Source organism: Amphiura filiformis, chromosome 12 (genome assembly GCF_039555335.1).
Source record: "Amphiura filiformis chromosome 12, Afil_fr2py, whole genome shotgun sequence".
In the NCBI taxonomy this organism is placed as follows: domain Eukaryota; kingdom Metazoa; phylum Echinodermata; class Ophiuroidea; order Amphilepidida; family Amphiuridae; genus Amphiura; species Amphiura filiformis.
In genome coordinates this window covers 11983628-12010357 of record NC_092639.1, presented here as the reverse complement: position 1 = coordinate 12010357, position 26730 = coordinate 11983628, and the positions used below count along the sequence as shown (strand labels likewise).

Sequence of the window (26730 nt, the reverse complement as noted above, 5' to 3'; positions counted from 1 at the left end):
AGTAACTGTAACTCGTCGTACCTAGATGTCATTATGTTTATGATAAACACTGAAGTCTTGCTGGCAGGACTAGATCCACATAGGCATGATCATGTTAGGGATGTTCATAAAATTTTGAAGTTCAATATTTTTAGCTGAAAGTTCTTTCATTTGAAAGAGAATCAAATAAGCCCTTTCGCAATTTCAGATCATGGTGCATCATGGGTAAAATTTGCCGATAAAATTGGAGATAAACACGATGAGGCTACTGTACATTTCAATGTAGTGAACTGTGCCGTTTGCATAAAACATCTTGTACTGGGATTTTGCCAATTATTTTTCTTTATTTCTTCATGATATTAATATATTTAATCAAATACAATGTATCATGAAGAAATAAAGACAAAATAATCGGCATAATTCCAGTACAAGATGTTTTTATGCAAACGGCACAGTTCACCGCATTGGAAATGTACAGTAGCCTCATCGTGTTTATCTCCAATTTTATCGGCAAATTTTACCCAGCCTCCTCGTGTTTATCTCTCGTTGAAGAACTGTGTGACGATGTCTAAGCATGCGCAGTTGCAATTTTCCGAAATTGCGAAAGGGCTTATTACCTAAACAATAAGGGGTCAATCATGTTTCTAGTGCATACTTTTGAAGTTACAGACAAAAATAGTGTCACCAAATTGTCCAAAATTTTGTGTGTGAAATTGTGACAGCAGGCACATGTACATAATGTACACTACTGTATGATGTATGTGATCCCAGATGACCTATTCTTTACTGTAAGAAAGCTGTTTTGGATGGTCTTGATTTACACACAAAATGCTTTCAAGCTAAAACGAACGTTGACTTGGTGGAACATAGATTGTACTATGACTTTTTTCTATGTGATAGTTTATGAATCCAGTATTATGCCAGTACCAACCAGGGTTGGCCGGTTAAAACCGCCACGGTTTAAACCCTGTGGTTAAAACCAGGTTTAAACCGCCTAGTTTTGACCGCTAAAAACTGGTCAAAACCATTTTTATGCTACAAAATCAAATAAAATGAAGGACAAAGTTTGAAAATTTACCTCACTTGACATTTAATTTAATACAAACACTCAAAAATGTTGCCATCATACAAGTGCAACAAACAAATTGATATCACTGTAGGCCGTAACATTACTTTTTGTAGGTAACTTGAATAATTTGAGTAACATGAATGATATAGACGGTAGTATATATAGTACCAGGGTTCGCAGGTTTTTGCCACAGGTGGAAAATACCATGGTTTTAAGCATGGTAAAACCACTTGGCAAAAACAGTTTTTGCCTGCAAAAATGGCAAAAACGAAAAAAGTGATAAATCACTTTTTTCATCTCAAAACAAATTATAAGTTAAAAAATACTTTCTTTCAAGAGTGTATCAAGGCCAGATTTTGTTAAATTTTACAATTAACATAAGAAATTATAAAAAGCATGGGTTTTCATTGCTCACTAGTGCATTTTTCTGAAATGCGGCTTGTCAAATTCAAAACTTTTTTATTTTAAGGACTATGAGACAAAAATATGCTGAATGATTCATTGAAAGTTGTGTGTTACTGTTTATGAGCTTTCTGTATTACTTTTTAATATTTGACTGACTATGAGTTGGCACTTTGCTGGCAAAAACAAGTTTTTGCCGGCAAAAACCGTACCCTAGCCAGGTGGGTGTGTAAATCTATATATTTTCTTAATTAGGCCGTATAAAATTAATGTTTTGGTTCTCGTCCAGAGGATTTTCATGAATTGATGAGGGAGGGAGGTGTTTTTTTTTTGTTTTTTTTTTTCAATGTAAAATTAGCTTTGTCAGTAGTTTTCGGTCTTCTCCAACAATGCTCGAGGAAACGATGAGGCCCTTTTTTTTTTTCAAATGTGAGATTCTGAGGATAAACCCCTAGAGTACCACAAAAAGACTTGGAAGTGATGCTTGTTCTCTAATAAACTTATTTATATGTATGAAGATTTCATAAACCATTCCAAAGTCTTAAAAATTGAAAAATCTAAAAAAAAAAAAAAAATCTGACAAATCCCAGAAATTGAGGAGGGAGGGGCGAGAACCAAAATATTAATTTTACGGCCTTAATGATTTATTTTAAAAGTAATTGATAAATAAATCATTATATTATTCTATTATTATCCGAGTAATATGTATTATGTATGATACATAAGTATGATACATTGACAACTTCATTTAACTCTAGAATACAAATCGGGTTTTGACCAGATTTGACCACTTTTGTCCGGTTTTGACCGGTTTAAACCTGGTTTTAACCGCTTTGTGGACAAAACAGGTTTTGACCGGTCAAAAGTCCAACCCTGGTACCAACATATTAGGCCAAATAAAAAAATAAACATGTTTCACGTCCCCTCCCGCTTCCTTTTTGGAGGTTTCTTCAATTATTTTTTATTTTTTGAAATTCAGTAATGGTCGTGCGCCATGAATTGGGGGCCAAATGCGTTACATACTAAAAAATTCAACAATTTACATGTTTTTGTACTTAAACTGATCTAATTCATATTCTGTTCGTCAAAACCCTATAAAATTATATATCACTGTAAAGCTTAGAGTACCAGGAATACACACATGCAACATTTGGTCAATATACAGGGTGCCACAAATGTCATATAGGGTGGAAATGTTAAATTTTGGTTCAAAAAGTATACAATTTTGTTCCTCTCTTATTTACTAACAAAAATACCTGGTCTGTTAAAACCTTTTTAGATGTGCTAATAACATTGTAGACTTTCAAAAAAAGCCAACTTGTAATAATGAGTTAGGTTGCCTAACTGAGATACAGGGTGTTCAAAAGTCGTACAAAATTTTTATGATTTTTATTATATTTTCACTCAAAACTTTTTTCCTTCATGCCCTACACAAAAACCAATGGCATATTTGAATTCCTCATCAAATTTCCTTCTAAGAAATGATAACTTTTACAGAAGTAGGGTAAATTATTCAAGAAATATGACATTCAGAACATTTCGGAGCATAAATGCATGCTTAGTACAATAACGTATAGGAAAAGCCTAGAACCCATGACACAAAATGCAGCACATTTACAACAAATTAAACTAGCTTAAAGTAAAATTGGTCACATTACCTACTAGACATAAATACCAAAACAATGGTACCGTAGATTGGGGTGAATAGGGACAGTTTTGGCACTCTCTAGATTGTAGTTTTTTTCCTGTAGCCCCATGAGCCAAACTTTTGAGGGCATATTATGTCCACCCATGATGCCTTTAATCCACCATTATAAAAAATTGAATATATGTGGGGGGTATATATTTTTTAAATACAATTTTGGTGTCCCTATTGACCCCCGACTTCGGGGTCAATAGGGACAGCACTGGTTTTGATAAGGAAAGTACAACTTTGAAGGAGTGTACTTGCATTTTTACCCCACATGGAGGGAAAAGGGACACCAAGTGAGTTTTAAAAAACAATAGAAACATGTCAAGGTAATTCATACCATCATAACTGATTAAAATCTGATTTCTTGACAAACGTTGATCAGGCTCGTAAGTACAAAAAGAGGAGGGGTAGGGTGTGTTGGGGTAAGGATGGCTGGGGTAGGGTTCTGGGTGGTAGGGAAGTAGGTGGGTAAGGTAGGGTGTTGGGGTAGTGGGATCAGGGTGGTGGGGCATAAGAAAAGGTATCATGGTGGTAGAGGTAGTGGATAGGGTGGTGGTGGTGGAGCAGTGGATAGGGTGGTGGGGTAGGGTATAGTGTGGTGGGGTAGATGGGTGGGGTAGGATGGTGGAGTGCTGGGGTAGGGTGTGGGGTAGTGAGTTCTGGCAGTGGCATGATAGTATTAGGGGTGGATGAGGGTGGTAGCCTGGGTAGGGTGGTGTGGTAGTGGGTTAGGGCGGTGGGGATGGTAGGTTTAATGAGGCTAGTGGGGTCAGGGTGTGGTATAGTGATTTAAGGGTGGTGGTGGTAGGGTTAAGGTGGTGGGGTAGGTTCATGAGGGTAGTGGGGTAAGGGTGGAGCAGGGTAGGGTGGTAGTGTAGGGTGTGGTGGGGTAAGGGTGGTTGTGGCAAGGGTGTCCCTATTCACCCCGTATTAGGTGACTTTTACCTGAAAAATATTAAAAAAATTGTTATAAAAATTCCTGTCAGAATTAATAAATAATCTTTTAGAGAAAGTTGTAAGACCTAACAGGCTAGGTCCTGGTGAATTTCCAGCTCATTTTCTAAAATAGTGGCCGTGGGAGCAGGAAAGTTTTGACCACCCCATTTTTTATAACTTTTTTTAGATAATTTTATTTTGGACACCCTGTATCCTAAATTTATTCTTCAACATCTGCTGAACCATTTTCTGAACACTGTTTGATTAATCATTTAATATGTGGAAATTAAAAAAAATAAGTGTTAACCAAATGTGAAAAAATGAGATTTCAAAAACTTTTCTCATGTTTGTCCCTATTCACCCCTGCGTCCCTATTCACCCCAATCTACGGTACATAATCCATCTCAATACCTTGCTGGGTTATGAAGTTACAGTAAAAAATATATTTGAGAGTCACCAAAAAACAATATTCCCTATACTTTAACACATGCCTCATCCGTAGGCTCCTCATCCGTAGGCTCCGCCACCCCTGACTTAACTTCCTTTGATTGGCAATATCTCGCAAAGTACAAATAGTATGAAAGTTTTACCTTCCACAATTTTAGCCAGATAAATTATCAAGAAAATAAGACCAAAACCAGTTCAGTACCCCTATCCATTCTTGAGATCTGTGACAAAATGTTTGGGAAAAAATAAAAAAATGTAACACCGCCACCTTTTCCTATACCCCAAATCATGGCGCATGACCTAATATAACTTTTCATAAAATATGTCTAGGAAGTAGAGATGCTTTATCAGTGTTCGAAATATGCCTCAAAAAGTTACATGCCAGCCGAGCTTGACCGGTCAGCCGGGCCGGCAACTAGATGCCAGTCAGAAAAGTTACCGGCCAGGCCAAAAAGTTACAGGCCAATGGCTGGCTGACCGGCCCTATTTCGAACGCTGTGCTTTATATTTATAGCCTTGCTAATATACAAGAAACACTTTTGGAAGGTTTTGAGATAATTAGAGGGGCCTACCTCTCAGAACAACAAATAAAAAGAGGCCTCCTCCTTTTTCCAGGCATTATTGTGTATGCTAAAACAGCTCTAATTTATGGGTATTTACACCGATTTTGAGATAAAAAAATAAAAAGCCCCCTCCTCCTCCTTTTTTTCAAAAATCCGGACGTGAAACATGTTTTTTATTTTACTTGGCCTTATAATTTATTATTAAAAGTCAACATCATTTGGTTGTCAGAATTAATTTTTAGTGATTTTTTCCATTGAGCCCCACAGTAAAGCCATTTTTGGACCGTACATGCACATTCCACTTCCCTATGGACGAATAGCGCCACCTATAGTGTGTGATGTGAGCCAGCCTATCATACTAAGTAATTCATGAATTAGGCCGAGTAAAAAAAAATACATGTTTCTCGTCCGCGCCCTCCTCCTTTTTTAAAGATTTTTCAAATTTCTTTTTATTTTGTAAACTTTCAGTTATAATAACTTGTTGAAAAAGATTTTTCAGAAGTTGAAACTTATTTTACGGCTTTGTAATTATGCATAATACATCATTTAAGAAGAGTTTTGTGATCACTAGAGGGACCTACCTCTCAAAACAATAAAATAAAAAGGGCCTCCTCCTTTTTCTCACATATCAATCTGTATGTCGAATACCCAAAATATGGTGCCAAATACAGCTATTTAGCGTCGTTTTCCAATAAAAATAGAAAATAAAAAGCCCCTCATCCTCCTAATTTTAAAAAACCGGACGAGAAACATATTTTTATTTTAACTTGGCCTTAGTAATATTAAATGTCTCCTGCCTTCCTTCGGGGAGTGGTCACTCCCATTGTGGTCTGTACACCATCCGCGATAATCAAACAAGGATTTAACTGGTACAACCCTTGGCTAAAACGATACCGGTACCCTAAACAGGTAACACACGCCTGTTTTTCCACCCAAATAAAATTTAATTTCCGCATATTTTATATATCAATTGAGTCATTCCATCTCATTGAAATACACACAAAATTGTCCTATACCAACCCAAATTTTATTATGTGGCAAATGAGCCACCATAATCAAACTCACACATATTCAAAATACTTCTATGATGTTCCTCTGTACCAGAATTCAAAGTGGTGTCAGGCCATCTTCATGGTTAAATGACTGTTTGGAGATCGCATTGAAATACACAGTAATGTTCTAATTCCCAGAATGCAAAGTTCATCAATTTACTGTGTATTTCAATGAGAGATTCAAACACTAATTTAACCATGAAGATGGCTTGACACCACTAAGATTTTTGGTACAGAGGAACATCATGCAAGTATTTTGAATTTGTGTGAGTTTGGGTATGGTGGATTATTTCCCACAAGGTCAAATGGGGTCACGTACAGGGGGTCTTTTGGCTGAGGAGTCATCTTTGAGCCCCTGTGAAATTTTTATTTTAAAAGCCAATGAGTGGTCTACCCTGCTATAGGGGGTCACACCTGAACCTATATTGCCTACTAAAGGCAAAATAGATGATGTCTGACATCTAGGATGAAGAGGAGGGGGGTCAAAAACAGGAATTTGTCATGTGCGTCAACACGAACATGCATTTTTACATGTCTACATCAGCAAATGGGGGTGAGATACATTGTTTATGAGTCCAAAATCTGGTTATTTGGGTCAAAGACACCCTACATGTAGATTCCAATTGTAGCCCTGTAGCTTACCCCTAGGGGAAGATATGGATGTCTAAACTCGGAAGAAAATTAATGTTGCACCACTTGGGCCCAAAAAGGGGGGGGTCTGACCCAATGTTCAATAGGCCGGTTCTCGGAAACGACAAGGAGTAGAGACCTACCGTTTGAAATGTGTTCATTTGGCACATACATGTAGGGCTATGATATAAGTGATTTTAAACAAAATCTGAGAGGGTGACCAGCCAACCCATTAGGTGATTTGAGATGGACTGACCCAATTGCAATTTTGCTACCCATTTATCCAATTTTTCATGTTTTTGACACCCTAAACACGAAACACGCGTATCGTGCCTACCTACGAAAAACTACCCTTTTTACGCATTTTTATTATCGCGGATGGTGTACAGGCCACAATGGGAGTGAACCCCCCGGGCTTCCTTCCTTTCGCATGATCGTGTTTTAACCGATCCTGGAACGTATACTCTGTTCAGCTCTTAATAGGCGGGGACTCATAACATCGTGGCGTACACACCGCTAGCCTGCGCTAGGCGCAGCACCTACGCGAACTGCGTTTTGCGTGAATGACGTGTGCTTTTGTGAATTTACGCGTGCGTAAGCTGGAACTTATTGACTCGCGCAGTAACAAAAACAGAATAATTCCCACCTATTCGCTGTCGTAGTGCACGTTAGTAACCATTGGTTACTGCTCCAAGCCTGGGCTCATACACCTGTTCCGAATTTTGATATGCCATAGGCTTTGTGTTGTGATCATTTCGATCAGTGGTTCGTAACAAAGAAAGCGTGATCCAGTTGGCCTAGCAACGGTCATATTGTAATGTGCACTACGACAGCGAATTATTTTAGTATTAAGAGCTGATCATGTATAGGATCTCTTTTCGAATAGCTTTGACTGAAACGTGCACAGGGTTTGACTCTTCCTGTAACCATGGTCAGTGTTCGAAATAAGCACTTATCCTCTTGTCCTCTTGTCCAAAAATCACTGGGGACAACCATATTGAGATATGTACTTATCCTCGTGACAACCTCCATATTTTCCTTATTTCGGACACTGACCATGGTTACAAAATGTTCAATCCCCGGTGGGTTCAGTTTGTATTTAAAGGTAGGACGTACATGTATGACCGTTCCAGGATTTGAAAATGACCCCTATTTCACGGGGAATCAAGGACATTTGCAGCAATTTTACCCCTATTTTGCTTGAAATCAAGGAAAACTTGCCCCCAAATACATTTTTTGTACCTCCCCTATTTTTATCATTTTGAGGACGCATTTTTATTTCACCCCCTTATCACAAGGAATCGAGGATATTTTCCCGAAATAAATACCCCTATTTTTAGCTGCGGGTAGCAGCTCTATAAGTCACCATGTCTCTCCGTTAGTCTGTCCGTTAGTAACAAACGCTTGTAACAAACGCTTGTAACAAACGCTAAAAAATGCTGTTACGTCAACATCGTTTGTTGCATGGTTATGGTATTTGGTGAGGGGAGGGCCTATCCCGGCACAATACTGGTAATGAGTTTCGGCCCGAAATATGCTAATTAGGTCATTAAAGGGGCATTACATGATTTTCAACAATTTTCTGCATTTTTTGAAATTGAGATTTTTTTGGATGTAAATACTCTTCTGGCATTATTTGCCTCAACATCGTTTGTCGCATGGCTATGGTACTTAGTGAGGGAGAGGGCCTATAGGGAAATTTGGGAAAAGGGAAATTGAGGGAAATTCAGGTGAATTAAGGGAAATTGACAAGAATTAAGGGAAATTTGGGAAAATAGAGGGAAGTTAAGGGAAATTTGGGAAAATGAGGGGAAATTGAGGGGAAATTGGGAACATTGAGGGAAGTTAAGGGAAATTGAAGAGAATTAAGGGAATTTCAGGGAAATTCAGGTGAATTAATTGAAATTGTGGGCAATTAAGGGAAATTGACAAGAATTAAGGAAAATTTGGGGAAATTGAGGGGAATGGGGGAAATTAAGGGCAATTTTGGGAAAATTAAGGGAAATTCAGGTGAATTAATTGAAATTGTGGGCAATTAAGGGAAATTGAGAGGAATTGGGGAAAATTGAGGGGAATTAAGAGAAATTTGGTAAAATAGAGGGAAGTTAAGGGAACTTTGGGAAAATTGAGGGAAGTTAAGGGAACTTGAAGAGATTTAAGGGAAATTGAGGGAAATTTAGGTGAATTAAGGGAAATTGACAAGTATTAAGGGAAATTTGGGAAATTAAAGGGAAGTTAAGGGAAATTTGGGAAAATGAGGGGAAATTGGGAACATTGAGGGAAGTTAAGGGAAATTGAAGAGAATTAAGGGAAATTCAGGGAAATTCAGAAGAATTAAGGAAATTGACAAGAATTAAGGGAAATTAGGATTTAACACTTTTGATGTCAAGGCGCTTTTTTCCTGAAAATCGTGTGGACATCAAAAGTGTCAGAAATCGGTTTCCGAACACTTGCGGAACGTTTGTTGCATGGCTATGGTATTTGGTGAGGGGGAGGGCCTATACCGGCCCCATACTGGAAAAGAGTTTCATCCCGAAATATGCTAATTAGGTCATTAAAGGGGCATTACATGATTTTCAACAATTTTCTGCATTTTTGAAATTGAGATTTTTTGGATGTAAATACTCTTCTGGCATTATTTGCCTCAACATCGTTTGTCGCATGGCTATGGTACTTAGTGAGGGAGAGGGCCTATAGGGAAATTTGGGAAAAGGGAAATTGAGGGAAATTCAGGTGAATTAAGGGAAATTGACAAGAATTAAGGGAAATTTGGGAAAATAGAGGGAAGTTCAGGGAAATTTGGGAAAATGAGGGAAATTGAGGGGAAAGTGGGAACATTGAGGGAAGTTAAGGGAAATTGAAGAGAATTAAGGGAATTTCAGGGAAATTCAGGTGAATTAATTGAAATTGTGGGCAATTAAGGGAAATTGACAAGAATTAAGGAAAATTTGGGGAAATTGAGGGGAATGGGGGAAATTAAGGGCAATTTTGGGAAAATTAAGGGAAATTCAGGAAAATTCAGGTGAATTAATTGAAATTGTGGGCAATTAAGGGAAATTGAGAGGAATTGGGGAAAATTGAGGGGAATTAAGAGAAATTTGGTAAAATAGAGGGAAGTTAAGGGAACTTTGGGAAAATTGAGGAAGTTAAGGAACTTGAAGAGATTTAAGGAAATTGAGGGAAATTTAGGTGAATTAAGGGAAATTGACAAGTATTAAGGGAAATTTGGGAAATTAAAGGGAAGTTAAGGGAAATGAGGGGAACATTGAGGGAAGTTAAGGGAAATTGAAGAGAATTAAGGGAAATTCAGGGAAATTCAGAAGAATTAAGGGAAATTGACAAGAATTAAGGGAAATTAGGATTTAACACTTTTGATGTCAAGGCGCTTTTTTCCTGAAAATCGTGTGGACATCAAAAGTGTCAGAAATCGGTTTCCGAACACTTGCGATGTCAAGATGCTTTTTCCCGAAAATTGTTTGGACATCAAAAGTGTCGAAATCGGTTTCGAACACTTTCGATGTCAAGACGTTTTTCCCGAAAATCGTTTGGACATCAAAAGTGTCCGAAATCGGTTTCGAACACTTTCAATGTCAAGACGCTTTTTTTCCGAAAATTGTTTGGACATCAAAAGTGTCCAAAATCGGTTTCCGAACACTTTCGATGTCAAGACGCTTTTTTCCGAAAATTGTTTGGACATCAAAAGTGTCCCAAATTGGTTTCCGAACACTTTTGGGACATCAAAAGTGTCCGAAATCCGTTTCCGAACACTTTCGATGTCAAGACGCTTTTTTTTTTCCGAAAATCGTTTGGACATCAAGTGTCCGAAATCGGTTTCGAACACTTTCGATGTCAAGACGCTTTTTCCTGAAATTGTTTGGACATCAAAAGTGTCCGAAATTGGTTTCGAACACTTTGACGTCAAAGGCGCTTTTTCCCGAAAATCGTTTGGACATCAAAAGTGTCCGAAATCGGTTTCGAACACTTTTGATGTCAAGGCGCTTTTTCCCGAAAATCGTTTGGACATCAAAAGTGTCCGAAATCGGTTTCGAACACTTATGATGTCAAGACGCTTTTTCCCGAAAATCGTTTGGACATCAAAAGTGTCCGAAATCGGTTTCGAACACTTTTGATGTGAAGACGCTTTTTTCCCGTATATTGTTTGGACATCAAAAGTGTCTGGAATCGGTGTCCGAACACTTTCGATGTCAAGACGCTTTTTTCCCAGAAAATCGTTTGGAAATCAAAAGTGTCCAAATCGGTTTCGAACACTTTTGATGTCAAGACGCTTTTTCCCGAAAATCGTTTGGACATCAAAAGTGTCCGAAATTGGTTTCGAACACAATTTTTCAAATTTTGATTTTTTTTTTTTTTTGGTGTGGATGGAAATACCCTTTCTGGCATTATTTTAAGATGAGCGCCCTCAAAGGTTACAGGTCAAAATAGCGGTCAAACTTAAACCTGCTTCAAAGACACCATAACTGCAAAATTGAATTGAATTCCTTGTCCCGCAGCGACCGCTACAGTTACCAACGGTCCTTGTTACCATTTCAAGGACGCTTTTGAATTTTTCCCCTATTTCACGGGAAAATGAGGACAATTGTTTTCAGAAAAAATACCCTATCAATTGTTGTGTGGAACTACTAAAAAAACGGACAGAAAAAATACAAAAAAAACGAAAACTGTAGCAGTAAATCGTGGAGGAAAGTCCTAGAAATACACCCTATTTTTCATTTCAAGGACAATTTTGCTCCAAAACACCTCTAATTTGGACGATCACAAACAATTTTGTCCTTGAAAATTCCGCGGACATTTCTTGAAAAGTACCCCTAATTGGAACCATCATACGTACACATCGTCACTGAACCCACCATCGTGTTGTGCCCTTGAGTAAGGCACTTTGTCTCGATTACTCCTCTCCACCCAGGTGTTTAAATGGGTACCGGCATTCTTAAATGCTGGGAAGGTAACAGACTCGCTGTAGAGGAGGTGTAGCGATCCCCCTATAGCAACAATACATGGAGGAGTCTGGCCCAATCGCCAATGAAAGAGAGATGGGCACTCCGATCACTGTTTAATACAGGATCGTCTCCTTTACCTTACCTTTACATTTTTATTATACTATTGTCCAATAAATTTTATCATCTGTGCAATAAATCTGTATATCTGTTCTGAATGTATGAAATTCATTCATTTATTTTAATATAAATTTATGCATACCTGCCAGCTGTTCCTATTTTTAGTGACAAAAAGCATAGAGCGATTTTACCATGTGTGCCTATTTTTGCAAAAATATGACTTTAGATACATGTATACAAATTACAATGTAGTATTTAATGTACGTATACAAATTGTAGGAAGTTCAGGAATGTCCTAGATTTCCATATTTTTTCTCCCATTTGTCCCTGTTTGTGAGGTTTAGGGTTGGCAGGTATGTTTATGTATACTTATGTACAAATTCATTTATTTTATTTACCTATTATTTATTACATATTAATATCTTTTTATTTATTTAGGCCTTATTTATTTATTTATTTATTTATTTATAAATTTATTTTTATGGCCACGCGTTTTGAACTCGCCACCCAAAAATGGTGGTTTTGTTACGCTTTTCCAAATCGAGACTCGTTCAAATTGTTATATCTCTGCTTAAACAAAAGGTGTAGTGTGTTTGGTGTCATTTTGTAGCTAAATGAGTGACCTAACAGACCTCCAAAGGAGAACTGTTTATCAGCTAAGATAGTGGAGTTATAATTTTTTGAGTTCAGAATGGCCGAGGTGGTTGTTGTGGCGGTGGCGGTTGTGGCGGTGGTGGTATGTACAAAGTCTATGAGAAATATAGATTTTGTGTGTGCACGTTGAATCAACTGATCATATCTTTGCATCCATATGGGCTACAGGCATGGTTAAGAGCTCTTGTGAAAGGTTATTAATTATGCTAATTGTTTTTAATCATTTTGAACTCTTTATGATTAGTTTAGTCTATAAAATACAAACTTTTACGTACAAAACTACCCGTTTTCATATTAAACACTGTAGTAAACAATGCGGATGTCTTCAAAATCTAAAAGTTGCTGTAAATATTTAATTACTTATCCTATCATAGTCAAAGTATACATTTTCTGAGAGGAAATTTGATGAGGAATCTAAATATGGACTTACTTTTTCAGTGTGGGTTAGGGGTAAACTGTTTCAGTTCAAAATATGTTGAATTGTAAAAAAATTTGAACATATTTTGGGACACCCTGTATTCTGAGATTACCAAACAGTAGTCTCCACAGCAGCCAGTTTGGTTCCGCTCCCTCCACACAAACAGTCTGCCAATGGCCACTATAACGCCGTTTCTGATTGGCTACACGTATATAGCCGTAGGGCTGTGCATACGGGAACTTGATTGACCTCAGTCTAGCTGGCGAGATGGCGGGTCAAACTTGCTCATGAATAATAAAGTAGCCGTGTAGCCGATCGACCAATTGAAAGCTTTGTTTGACGTCAAGCTGGTTGCCGTCGGCAGAACCCCGTTAGCGAATCAAAAAGTGCCAGTTCGTGACCATTGGCAGACTGTTTGTGTGGAGGGAGCGTAACCAAACTGGCTGCGGAGGAGACTAACCAAACAGCTGTGATTTTTTTTCTTCCCCAGTCAGTAGGATCCCCCTAACCTCTAACCAAATCAATGTTGTTTACTTTCAGTTTATAACTGCAAGTTAGTAATAAGCAATGCATTATTCTCAGGGGGGGGCATGGGAGTTTGGGTCAGGCAGAATTTTTTTTTTCGCCGCCGAAGGCGGCGGAATTTTAGTTTATAACTGCAAGTTAGTAATAAGCAATGCATTTTAAAGTGACCCATTTTTTATTTGGAATTTTTTTATTCCACCCTGTATAACTTCAAGGTCACCCTGTACAATGAGTTGAAATGTGTATATTTGAATTGCTTATGCCTTCAGCTTTTCAAAAATGTATACTTTTGCTAGTTTAGGGTTGATAGTTGTGTAGATATTCTAATTTGAAACTTGATTGGTGTAAAAATTCATAATATTTGTGATGTAACGCTAAGGGTGGCGAGTTCAAAACACACAGCCTTATATCTATTTATTTATTTAGGCCTAGATAATTTATTTGTTATACCGGTACTTGTAAAATATACTTGTACCGTATTCGTTCCAATAAGCGCCCATACCCCAATAAGCGCCCACCCAGGGTATTTTCAATTTGCTAAAGGGTACCATTGATGTTGAAGTGACTGATAGACGTTGATACAGTGAAATAGCTTAAGGATTTGAAGTCATGTGTAAACTTGCAATACATTTACTGCACCAGAAAAGCTACTGGAATGTCTCGGGACCCTATATAACGCAGATAAATTTGTCTCTAATAAATGGCCCTTACAAAAAAATTAGGTAAACCAGGTAAAAATAAGCGCCCACCCAAATTGGAATGAATACGGTACTTTTACTAACTACTTTATTTGATTTAGGTAATTACTTGTCACATACTTCATGGGATGTTGGTTACCGGTATATTATAGTGTCCTTTAGAACATGCCTTTTTTCTGATTTTTTTTCTATTATTTTTTAAATAATCCACTGTTCAGCCTTTTAGTGTGGGGGGGGGGGCAAAGCCAAATTTTTGTCCCTATTTGTCAATTGTTTGTGCCATTGTGCAGGGGACAAAGCCAAATTTGCATCCCCATTTGCAAATGTTTCCCCATTCAGTCATTTTAATGATACTTTCCTTTGCCATCCCCATTGTGCTTCCCCCCTTTCAACCTGCAAAAAAAAGCATGCCCCACCCTTTTGGCCTGCCAAAAATCCCTCCCCCCCTATAATTCACCACCCCTTGAGCGCCCCTAAATGATGTACGATAGGCATATCAATGCAGTATTTGCATACTGGTATTGATGTCCTAAATATTACTCCCTGTTAAAATTGTGAAGGTCATGACCTGTGCTCTGCATTGTGCCTCTCAGTGTTTGCAAGGAAGTACTAGTACTTCCATGGTGTTTGCTGACATGGTTGGATTTAGTCTTGAAAAGTTTAGAAAGTGACCCAATTTTTACCCGATTGCCACCGATCAGGAAATGGTCAGTGATGATATCATCAGAGCATAGACCCTTAAAATTCTTTTTGCAGGGTCTATGATCAGAGAATTTTAATACTACTAGGAATTTCGTAAGGATACATGTAAGTGTTGGAAGCAGTGTCTATATATACTTCAAAAGAAAATTAAATTGTGCACAAATTTTGAAAGTTGAAAATTTTGAGTCGCCAGCTCTTAACTGCCTATTTTAGGTACCATGGCTTGAAAAAGTGGAACATTTGAGAAGCTCATTCCCAGGAAATGTTGGTGTTTCGAGGGAAATTTCGATATTTGGAGGGAAATTGTGTCTTTATTGTATCTGGCTTTAATATAAAAACATGCTATAAATTGTGGGAAATTTAGCTTGATTCCCTGGAAATTTACATTTTTTTGAACGCTGTTCAGGTACATTAATATGACCCCTATTTTTGGTACCGTAAAACATACATATTTTTTTGGTTTACTATTTGGTATAATTATTCTATGATCCCCCATTATATTCATAGCCCTCCTTGATGAAGCTAGCAGTATACAATGTACGTTTTAAAGGTCATTGCCAAACTCAAATCCACGTCCTACCCTGGATGGTCTACATACAGTAATTGTATGCCTGGACATACAATGGAGTGACCCTCTGGTTGGTGGCTAAAACTAAAAGTATAATAAGCCTTGAAATTCTTGGTCTTTTAACTTTCCTTTTCCATGGCCTTGAATTTGAAAAATAGTATGTTTCCAGCCCCCTTCAAATGTCATGAAGTTTTGATGCAGTGGTTTTCTCAAAAATTAATCTTTTATGGTAACAAAAGGCAACTCTGACCTATAGCTGGCGAAAAGAGGCATGCAGTGGGTGTGGCAGGAGGCGTGGCAGTACAGTGGCTCCTCATTGTTAGCTATTGGTGTGAAAATTCTACAGCCTGAAAAATCCAGGGATCAGGGTTACTAGTAGTTGTCTTGGGACTTGAGCATTCTGTATTATAAGTGAAAATATTTGTGTGATGATTTTTTTTGTGCTTTGCCAATTTTGACCTTTTTCCGTTTTTTATTTTAAATTCATGACTTTAAATTTCCTTACATTGGATGAAGGAATATATTTGCACACTGTTGTTTTAAAAAGCTGTAACAGCTTGGAGCATGAAAATAAAATGTAGTGTGAAAATGTCCACTACAATAATATGCTTCAAAATGACCTTGATCCCAGTTTCACTGTACATGTATAAGACCCATCAACAGCAGGCACAAAACTCAGTGTGTGCCAAGGTCAGGGATTGATTTCTTTCTACCACCGAACTTGGACTTCAAATCAGAAAATTGAATCTGAAGGAAGTAAAAAAGCTGATTATTGATCTGAATAGTGAATACAATTCAATTTTTATTTGGTTCAACTTTATTGTTTTCATTTCATTATACAGGTGAAGTTCAGCAGTGAGTTTGTGCATAAACCTCATCAGTTCGGAATCTGCATCTAGAGTACCTGAGTGAGTGACAGGGGTGCTGCAGGGCAGCGGACAGAGCTTCACTGTGCAAACATTTTACACTGTTAGAAGGAAGCTACAGTTGAGGAGCAGATTTAGAAAGTTTGCAGTGACTTCTGAGCTGATTTTGACTCTTTTGAGTTGAAATGGGTGAAAGAAATCCGGAAGAAATAATAAGGTATGTAACCAGCAAGTTTTAGTTTTATGTTTCATATTATTTAAAATAACAAGTTTCTTTTCAGTTGTGAAAGCAAATATTGCACACTGTACCACTGTCGCAAGAATTTGCTACATGACGGGAAATTAATAAAAGTCATGAGTCAGGAAATTGTATTTGTCAATTTCAATTTGGCAATATTATATAAATATCTAGGCTCTTGCCTGGGACTCGTTCACAGGGACTGCCTTTTGAGGAGAGCAAGAGCAATTGCTCTCTACTGCTCTCCTTATATCTGATAAATTATAGAAAGTAATTTTTAGCTCTCCTTTATAGTTGACCATTCTCTCCTTACATTCTATTGTAAATGCTCTAAATAGCTCTCCGTGAAGACTCCAGAAGAGCTATTTAATGCTCTCCTGCAAATTCCAAAAGACAGTCCCTGCGTTCAGCTCACAATTTAATGTCATAAATATATTACATACAGGCTTTTATTTCAAGAGAGTACTGGAATTGTAGAAGTGAATTGCAGCTGGTCCAAAATTCTGATGTTTCTGTTATTTTGCTTTGTTGATTTTTGTAATGTTAGGACCCTATCAGCTGCAAGTGCTGGTGGTGGAGCAGTGCAGTAAGTAATAGTACTGGGACTACTAACACACTACATGCAGAGTTAACCACATGTTAAAATTTATTTACATAAGGCCAAGTAAAAAAAAAAAACATGTTTCACATCCGGGTTTTTGAAAAAAAGGAGGAAGAGGGGGGCTTTTTATTTTTTATCGCAAAATCGGTGTGAATACCCATTAGAGCTGTTTATAGCGTATTCAATAATGCCTGGAAAAATGAGGAGGCCTCTTTTTATTTCTTGTTCTGAGAGATAGGCACCTCTAACTATCACAAAACCTTATAAAAGTGTATATTAGCAAGGCTATAGAAAGCATCTCTACTTCCTAGACATATTTTTTAGTTATAACTGAATTTTAATTTCAAAAAAAAAAAAAAAAAAAAAAATGAAGCCTCAAAAAAGGAAGCGGGAGGGGATGTGAAACATGTTTATTTTTCTATCTGGCCTAATGGATAGTATGTAGAACTAGCCCTGTTCACAAACCGCGACGCGTCTCGAATAGCGAGCGTAGATATGTCAGAGTACAGTAGGAATTTCAATTGAATGAACACAGCTTTCAACAGCTGTACTTGATCCAACCGCGTTCGTATATTGCGTATTTCAAACTACAACGCGAATGCACAACCTTCACCTACGATACAATACTAACCCATCATGAGTGCGTTACCATGGTTTGATTCGCTTCCGTGTTACTCACACACAGTCGCACACGCTGACGTTCATCGCGCAGTATACACAAAAAATCGTCACACAATGTCAGTCTGCGTTTATTCAATTGAAATTTCCACTATAGTATGACTATTTATATGGAACAATATTTATTATTTATCCACCTCCACGGTACGGTACAGTCCATAAACTAGATGGTATTCTTATGTACAGAAAAAACTTTTGTCCAGATTTTCAAAGTATGGGTCAGTCTGGTGAAAACAACTGGTCAAGCCAAAAGTTTTTTTCGCCTAATATGCATGTAGGCCTATAATATTCCTTTGCAAGCCTGATACAGTTTGAGTTCAAAATGTGACACGATCTGGTCCATGGAGGCCAAAGGAGGCATTTTTTAAAAGATAGTTACCGTACTATAATTATCACAAATTTTTTATAAAAGCTATCATACAGCCCCCTACTGAAAACACCAAAGGTCTAGCATCTGCATACTTGGTTGTGAAGTTCTGAAATTGAGTGATGTTTGTTTTCTTATGTATTTTGTTGTTTCTTTACTCCATGTTTTTGCCTTTTATCTCGTTTTCAAATTTGCCGCCTTTGGCCTCCATGGACCAGATCATGTCACATATTGAACTCAATACTGTATCAATAAGGCTGACATTATACTACATGTAAATTACTAAAATGCTAAATAAAACATAGCGCAATCTTAATCCTAATAGTTGGAACTAACCGGTAATAACTGCCTTAAGTCCGGTTCTTCTCCACATCACAGCGCGATTTGATGCTGCGATGCTATAAAAACTTAAATCTGAGCCAGGTTTTTACGAGCTCAGCGGTGAAAATTCTCATCGTGCAGTGGAAATTTTGGTCCGCAATGGAGTTGGATTTTGTTCAACTTTATAGCATCGCGTTGCGATATTGCACAATGAAAATAAAATGTACATTTTGATTTCATCGTGCGATGCTGCGAGGTTTTAAAAGCATCGCATCGCGCTGTGATGTGGAGTAAGAATCGGACATTAGTGTTAATATTCACCATCATTGTGGTTGGGGCCTACAATCAGTGTCCGAAATAAGGAAAAAAATAAGGTTGTCCCAAGGACAACTAAAGCATAAATTCTTGTCCCCAAAATGTGGTGTCATGTTATCAAATTTGTTTGATGTTTTTTTGCTCTGGAAAATCTGTAGAGCCAAAATTGGTAAACTTGTGCAAGCTTCAAAATCTGCCATTCTGATCATGCGGATCTCAAGCACTGGCACCATTTGTTAACTCAGTGAAATGGTTAATTAAAAAATATTCAGAACAGTACATGCTGAGCAAGTGGACATCACAGCATGTAATACTGTGTGCTAGTAGTAGTGGTCTGCAGATCTCTCTTTAGATGCAAATTATAATCAAGCATAGTCAAGTCAAAATTTAATGTCAAGTTTCATTTATTTATAAATATAATGGTTTTGGAGGTAAAATGTAGTGGTTGTCCAGGGGGCAAGTTATGGTTGTCCCCAGTGATTTTTTGGACAAGAGGATAAAGTGCTTATTTCGAATACTGACTACAATGTACATAATCCCTACATGTAGTAACTGGCTGATCATATTATGCATGTAGTATATCATGCACCATGCTGTATCTAGATAGGCTCCACAGCCGCCAGTTTGATCCAGCTCACTCCAGACCACACAAACAGTCTGCCATTGACGAATGAGCCAGGGTTTTACACACAAATACATACAAAATGTAATGTATTACCATATCGGTCGTAGATTTGGCTGAGACATGGTCGGATGGTTTAACACACAAATGGGTAGCGATGTGCAAGGCCCAACCATCACTGGATACCCAGGGGGCGGAACATCAACTGACAAGTGCATAAACATGAGAGGTCACATACTCACATTGGACTATGATTGTTGATCAGTGGATGAAGCAGTTATAGGCAAACTATTTTGTACAGAAAATCTTTACTTATCTTTTATTGTTTACTTTTAACAAGAGCATATAAGCATACATTTTTACTGCGTTGAAATGCACTTGTGTCTGATTGGCTGCTGAGATGATCTGTCAAGTGAAAATGACCACTACGGCCCCACACCAAATCATAATCTCTTTAAGTTTAAATCTAGAATCCTGCCTTCCTCTTTCACTGCCCTCCCTTACTTAACACAAATGACCATACGGGTATATATTCCCCCAGAAAGACCCCCCCTTTTTGGATTTCGCAGCTCTGAAAGACCCCCTATAATATTTGATCAAAATAAAGCTCCCAAAGACCCACCACCTCAAAATTCCGGGGGAACATATATACCCAACCCACCAAATTTTTTTGATGTGCCCTACCCCCGGGCCCTTACCCTTCCTCATTCCTCAAGCTCCTCGTAAGCTTTCAAAATTATGATGAATCTGATGTATGCAAAATGAGCAACTTTAATAATACTTCATTTAGGAAGTGCATGCAGAAGCTAACAAAACCAATGTAAACACACACCTACATGTAGCTTTATTACAAGATAATTTACTAAAAATCAAATTTAAAAACTGAAGGTTGGATGATGTCATGATTAGGTTAGCATTTATTCCGTATTGACAAGTGTGTTCCGACGGATCTGCACTCGACCGGCTTCAAAAAGATGCATGTATTCAAAAGTTGCACCTAAACCCATTGAAAATGTTGCTTTTGTTGCTAGAGTGCCTGCAGGTATTCAGCTACTTGCACGGTTCCGCCATTATGCACTATAAAAGGGAGAGCCTCGAACTGGCAGCATACATGAATGGGAATTGAACTAGTCATAACGTTCTGTGTAAGGTTACATAATTCTTCCTTTCATGTATGCTGCCAGTTCGAGGCTCTCCTCACATAGTGCATAATGGCGGAACCGCAAGTAGCGAATTGCCGGGTCATCCATGTGCAGTCATGTAGAGAATGTAACGGTACAAGGACTTCATCTATAGTTATCAAAATAAATATCTGTATCAAACTATCAAGTTGGATGACATACCCTTTTGTACATATTTATGTTTAGATGTGCAGGTAATAAGGTCGTTGATACTGGGGCAATCACATGTTCGCACATGATACAATATAATTGTCAACTTTGAAAATGTCAGCATTCTTGAACTTGCCTCCTGTATTTATTGTAGTTTGAATCATTGTTCAGATAAAGTCATAGAAAGGAACAGCTGGAAATGAAACAGCTGGCATTATTGATAACTATTATTTCGCTTTTTATTTCAGTAATGTACAAAATTAAAAATCAAATTGATTAATTTTCAAAGTGAGCTTTCCTTTAAGTTTTGTTTCACTTATGAATGAGATTCTTGCCGCTCAGTTTCACATCACCCAGCAGGCCGTCTGTAACATTTAACATTGCCTTACAGTGCAGACGGGTTCCTACGACAATATACTATGATACGTGTATGATGTGCCTGTGTGCCAGCTCTGGAAATTTTCGCAGAACATTAATTTTCATGCTTTGTGTGCGGTAAACAAAAATGAGCAAATATGTTCTTTATAATTATGTTTAATTATGTTCTTTATTTATTTATGTATTTAAGAATACTCAACATCGTGAGTTCAAAAACTAGTTCTCAGATTTTGAGCTGTGATATAAGTCCTCAATACAGTTGTTATGTTCAAAACAAAGTGTGAAAACCATGACCAACCCTCTCTGAATGGGAAATTGAGGGGCATTTCCTCCCTGATTATTTTTCTTGCCCCTTACCTGTAAAATCCCAAAATTACCACTTTTTGCTGCAATTTTGCACAAAATTGCTTGATTCCCCCCCCACCCCTGAAATTCACTATGCCCCCACTGCTGGACTTAACATCATGAGGGTTCTGATTTAGAGCTAACATACATGTATATCCTTGAATAGTCGCCTCAGGCATTTATTAGCTAGTTAGAGGTCATTTTTAGGATGATAATTCATTGTTAAAATCATTAGGTATTTAAAAGCTTAAAATTTATTCTGAAATGATGAATTATGAACTTGGGAACAATGACTTACAGCGTTTAATATGGTTAGACTTTCGTCCACTACTGAAGCCATTAGCGATCCTGTGTTTACATTACAATAAGCTTACTTCACAAGCATGGAAATGTCGGCATTTTTGAAACCTCTTGGTTGAAATAAATGGTGGAAGTAAGGGGGCGACTATTCGAGGATATAAGATATTCAGAAACAAGCAATGCAGACACATTGATTTCTCTACATGTACAATGTATATTACATAGCTCATCAAAGCTATGGCATGTAGAAGAGTGATTAATAATAATTTAGCTCCCTTGATGGCTCTTTAAAACTTTTAATGCCCCATGGTCCAAACAGCTCCTCTAAGGCTCTTCTTGAGGGAACCAGAGGAGCATCTTAGTACTGCTTTTCACCATGTTTCTGGTTGTAGTTCAAAATTGCCAAAGCACAAAAAAGTACACAGTATTTTATTGATCACAGAATAAATATTGACACTTCAAATATTGAATAACGAATATAAATTATATGGTTTATTGATTTTTTCAAATTTTCAAGCCAGAGGTTCATACTGGTACATGTGTGAAAATATTCAAGTATAGAAATGCATTGGCGCTATTAAAACAAATCACATGGTATTTAAGCACTAGCAGAAATTGTTGGTGATTTTATTTTCAGGCATTTCTCAGCTTGATATACTAGTACAATGTATGCCAGCAAATTCTACACCCAATGCTTGATATTGAAGCTTAAGATTTACTAAAAATACATACAACCCCAAAATCATCACTCTGCAAAAATTTGATTGAACTTTTAACCACAAAAATATCTTTACGCAATTATATTGGCTTGTAGTAACAGCTCACGTGTACAGATGATGATGGCACCATGGACTGATCATTTTTTTCTACAGTCCATGATGGCACCGAGTAATCTGAGACTTGCAGGATAATACAGAACTATCTAATGAATATTAAATAGTTCAACATGAAAAAATTATATTGTTAAAATTACTTGTAGGCCTAATACTAAATCAGGTTACCAGCAAATGTAAATCTGAAATTGATTAGAACAGAAAAAAACAGTTGATCTATTTTATCATATGAAACTGTATTTTTAGATCATTTTGTGTTGGGTTAATATTTGCTTACGGTATTTGGTTGCTTGTTTAAAAACAATGTTGTTGAAATAAATTTTGTCAATACAAATGAAAAACAAGCAAAGGGAAAAATTAAAACCTTTGATTAACCTTCAATAATTTCATCTTGTCTTAAAAATTTATTGCTAAGTAACTTGTAAAAGGATCAGTATGCACATTCCTCTTAATATTAACATTTCATACACTCTTAGAACCACATAGCCAATCAGAAAAGCTGCTGATAAATACGCTTAGTGCATTAATATTGTATAATTGCACGGGCGCGCACTCCGCGTACTACGCGCAGTGCTTCCGAACGCGTTCGCACCGCGTAGGATTGATTCATTTTCCTTGCGGGTTGATGCATTATATTTGCTCGTATTTTGCAACATTTTTAGTGACAATTTTGTTATAAAATTAGCAAAAATTACGTTTTTTTATCTCGTGTATGAAATAGGTTAATAAATGCGTATTACTTGTTGCCCGAGAAATTGCCGGGCACTAGACGCATCAACATCTCAGTACGTGTGCATTTATTTGTACAATTTCACTCTCAACAAGTACATGTAAGACACTTTCATTAACCTATAATTGAGCATGAGTAACTTCAATTCATGGCAATTTTTGAAAAAGCTGTTTGGAATCTTAAGAGAAAATAGGAAAATCTCTTACTGTGTTTTCTTCCCCTGCAATTGGCAACCATGAATGTTTGATAACTCATCACTCCCGGGGGGCACACTGAAGTTTCACAGTGTATACTGTATGTGTGACCAGAAAAAATGAATTACATGTAAGTTGCATCACAACCCAGCTGAAGACTGAAGGTTTCAGTCGCAACATCGGTTCGTCCGTCAAAATAGGTATGTCTGGTTGACCAGATTTAAATTAAATCTTAATTTCAACATACCCAGATGAATGAGAGTCTACACAGTTTAATTACATGTAAAGATACTTTTGGAGGATGAACAAAAAGCATTTTCAAGAAAAAGGGTTCTTTATAAACGTCTACATGTAGTTGACTGTGCGTTTAGGGGTCATTTTAAAATTCCTGCTATACGCATCAGAAACATTCCTCAAACATATAAGAAAATGATAAAACAAAAACATTGTTTTGTCAAAAAAATGGGTACCTTTCAGATAAAATTCTGCTTCTACATGTAAGGGTATCTTTAATGTAAAATCCTGTTTAGAGGGTAAAATTTGTTTTGAAACTGCACTAAATTCCTGTATAGGGGTATTTTTTGCTCTAAAGGGTAAATCATGTTTAGGGTATACACTATGTTTTGAAAATCTCTGGTCACACATGTGTACACCGTGAAACTTGAGTGCGCCCCAGCCTCTCCTCCCCCCCTCCTCCCCACCCACGTCATCACTGAATTTGCCATCATTGGTCTGATCTGAGTGGATCAGGTTACATTAAGGACAGGGAAAATGCGCAATGTGCAAAAAACGCAGAAAATTGCGCATTTTGGGTACAATCGCGCATTTTAGGTCCGACCACGAATTTTAAGATTTGCCCATAATAACCTTTTTCAAGTACCCATTTCCCCAAAATCTGAAGTTTTCACTAAAATCAAAGAATCTATAATGATCTGCAACACAATCCATGTTAAAAAAAAGTATAGAAAATAGGTCGTTGCAAAATTTTGCAAGAAAATATAGAAGAAAAACAGTAAAAATTTGTTAATATTGCATATATTTCAACTTTGGGGAGAAAAATCATGCATTTTGGTAAAAAAATGTGCAAATTGCGCATTTTCAAAAACTGGCGCGCGCATTTTACTCTCAAAAATAGCGCATTTTCCCTATGCTTAGGTTACATATTTATTTGATATTTATAGCTTTCCTTGTAAATGATACAGACGTAAATATATAGGCCTATGTAACAAACCATTTATTTTCCCCTTATTTCCATACAGTTTACCAGCAAAGATAGTCAATGGCGCTGTAGCAGGTATCGTTGGAGTCACGTGTGTGTTCCCCATAGACCTGGTGAAGACGAGGCTGCAGAATCAACAAGTCATTAATGGACATGCAACATACAATAATTTGTGAGTAGGATTTCACCATATTATGCATTTTAAAGACTAAAGCATTTTGGTACATTACTTGTAGTGAGAGAGTTAGTGACTGACCTGGTCGAGTGAGTGAGGTAGTACATGGACCATATTTATTCCATATACAGGGGAAAGAATCGTGCATCGCACACTTACACTAGCACAATTAAACATGAAATTACAATGGAAACATAACATGCAAAGGCAAATAAGCCAGAGAAAAAACTCTGGACATACCTGCTTGTGCAGGGACTTGAACCCCAGACCTTTCGCTTGCAGGGCGAGCGGTCTAACCACTGAGCTACATGTACACAGACTGTCCCTGATATAGAGGACTCAAGTCTTAATCATAACTGTGTGCACAACTGCACACTACAACTGCCTTCTTTAAAAGTTGCATGCAACAGCATATATGTACCGGTACGCCAAGTCTTATTGAGGTACAGTACATACATGTGCAAAAAATTTTTTCAATGTTTTCACATTTCCAATTTAAACATTACACAGTTACCGGTATAACATGAAAGATGTACCAATTGATGAAAGTCTTGTCAAGTACCGGTAAAGGCATAAAGATTGACAAGAAGCAATTCTCTCTTCCATTTTCAAACAAGCAATGCAGCATTCTTTATCAATGCGAATTATCCTTGCCCAGGTGATTTTGCAAATTAAATAGGCTGCCTCTGCATTAAAACAATGTGCAGTGAACTCATAGATTAAAGGAGGATTTCGTGATCCTAGCATCCTCTTTTTATGACATTTTTCAGTAGATATCCACGAAAAAACTTATTTCCAAAATTTCAGTTGATTCCGATTTTGCGTTTGCGAGTTATGCATGATTATGTGTATTACACTGCTCCATAGACAATGTGTTGTAATTTTGTTCTGGTGCACCAGAACGAAAATCAAATTTGGCGATATTTTTGCTAAACGAATTAATCTGCAAGAAATATTTGGTACATAAACATTATGTAGCCAGAGGTGTAAAAATCTCAACTTTTTTTGGGAAAAGTGGGGGGATGAGGCTGTGGATCACGAAATGCCCCTTTAAAATCCAAGTTCAAAAAGTTCACAGATTTAAATAAAACCCAAGTTCATCTACATGTATTATCAACCTTCGCATTGTCCCAAAATAGTTTAATCCAATATTTATTTTAGATTGGACGTCATGTAATCAAGTGGTGTTCCTTATTGTTTAGTATGTTGAAAGTTGTCCTCAAGAGGGTTCAAAAGGATATTTCAGAGGCTAAAAATAAATTTGCATTGCGAGGTGAAGTACACCGACCAATAATTATTTTTTGTTTAAGGCAAATAAAACATAATTAACATACGGATTGCATTAATAAAGTAAAGCTCATGTTGACATCAGAAAAAAATTGGAAATTATTAATAGAGTGCAAACCCGAAAGGCACATTGGTAGTTAATTTTGACTGGAAAAAAATGCATGCAAAATGTTTTTGCTTTTAAAAGTGATATGCATGCCTAAAAATGGCTGTATCATTGGATCCACATACAATCTATACTATAAATGGGCTATTCCACTGTGGTAGATTTTGGAAATATCTTCCACAGGGGGAGTATATTTTTCAAATGTAGGGTTAATCATTTTGAAACCCATACTCCCTGTGTATTATGGCTATACCTAATACCTATATCGTCCACAACTGGAGTGAGTATTTCAAATATTTTTACAACTTATACACCCTCTGTGGAATACTTTAGATAAATCTTCCACAGGGGTTATGTGGGTTAAATGGAATACCACAATACTACATGTATATAACATGTGATAAATTTATTGT

The 26730-nt window shown here is 37.2% G+C and overlaps 1 protein-coding gene across 1 annotated transcript in view; it reads left to right on the top strand.

Moving 5' to 3' along the window:
- Positions 1-26730, top strand: part of LOC140165796 (mitochondrial glutamate carrier 2-like) — a 42476-nt gene that overhangs the window by 441 nt on the left and 15305 nt on the right. Inside the window, exons 2-4 of the mRNA XM_072189118.1 lie at positions 16254-16494; positions 17063-17101; positions 24790-24921. Of these exons, the coding sequence (XP_072045219.1) occupies positions 16463-16494; positions 17063-17101; positions 24790-24921 (203 nt within the window). The 5' untranslated portion in view covers positions 16254-16462. The remainder of the gene's footprint in view (positions 1-16253; positions 16495-17062; positions 17102-24789; positions 24922-26730) is intronic.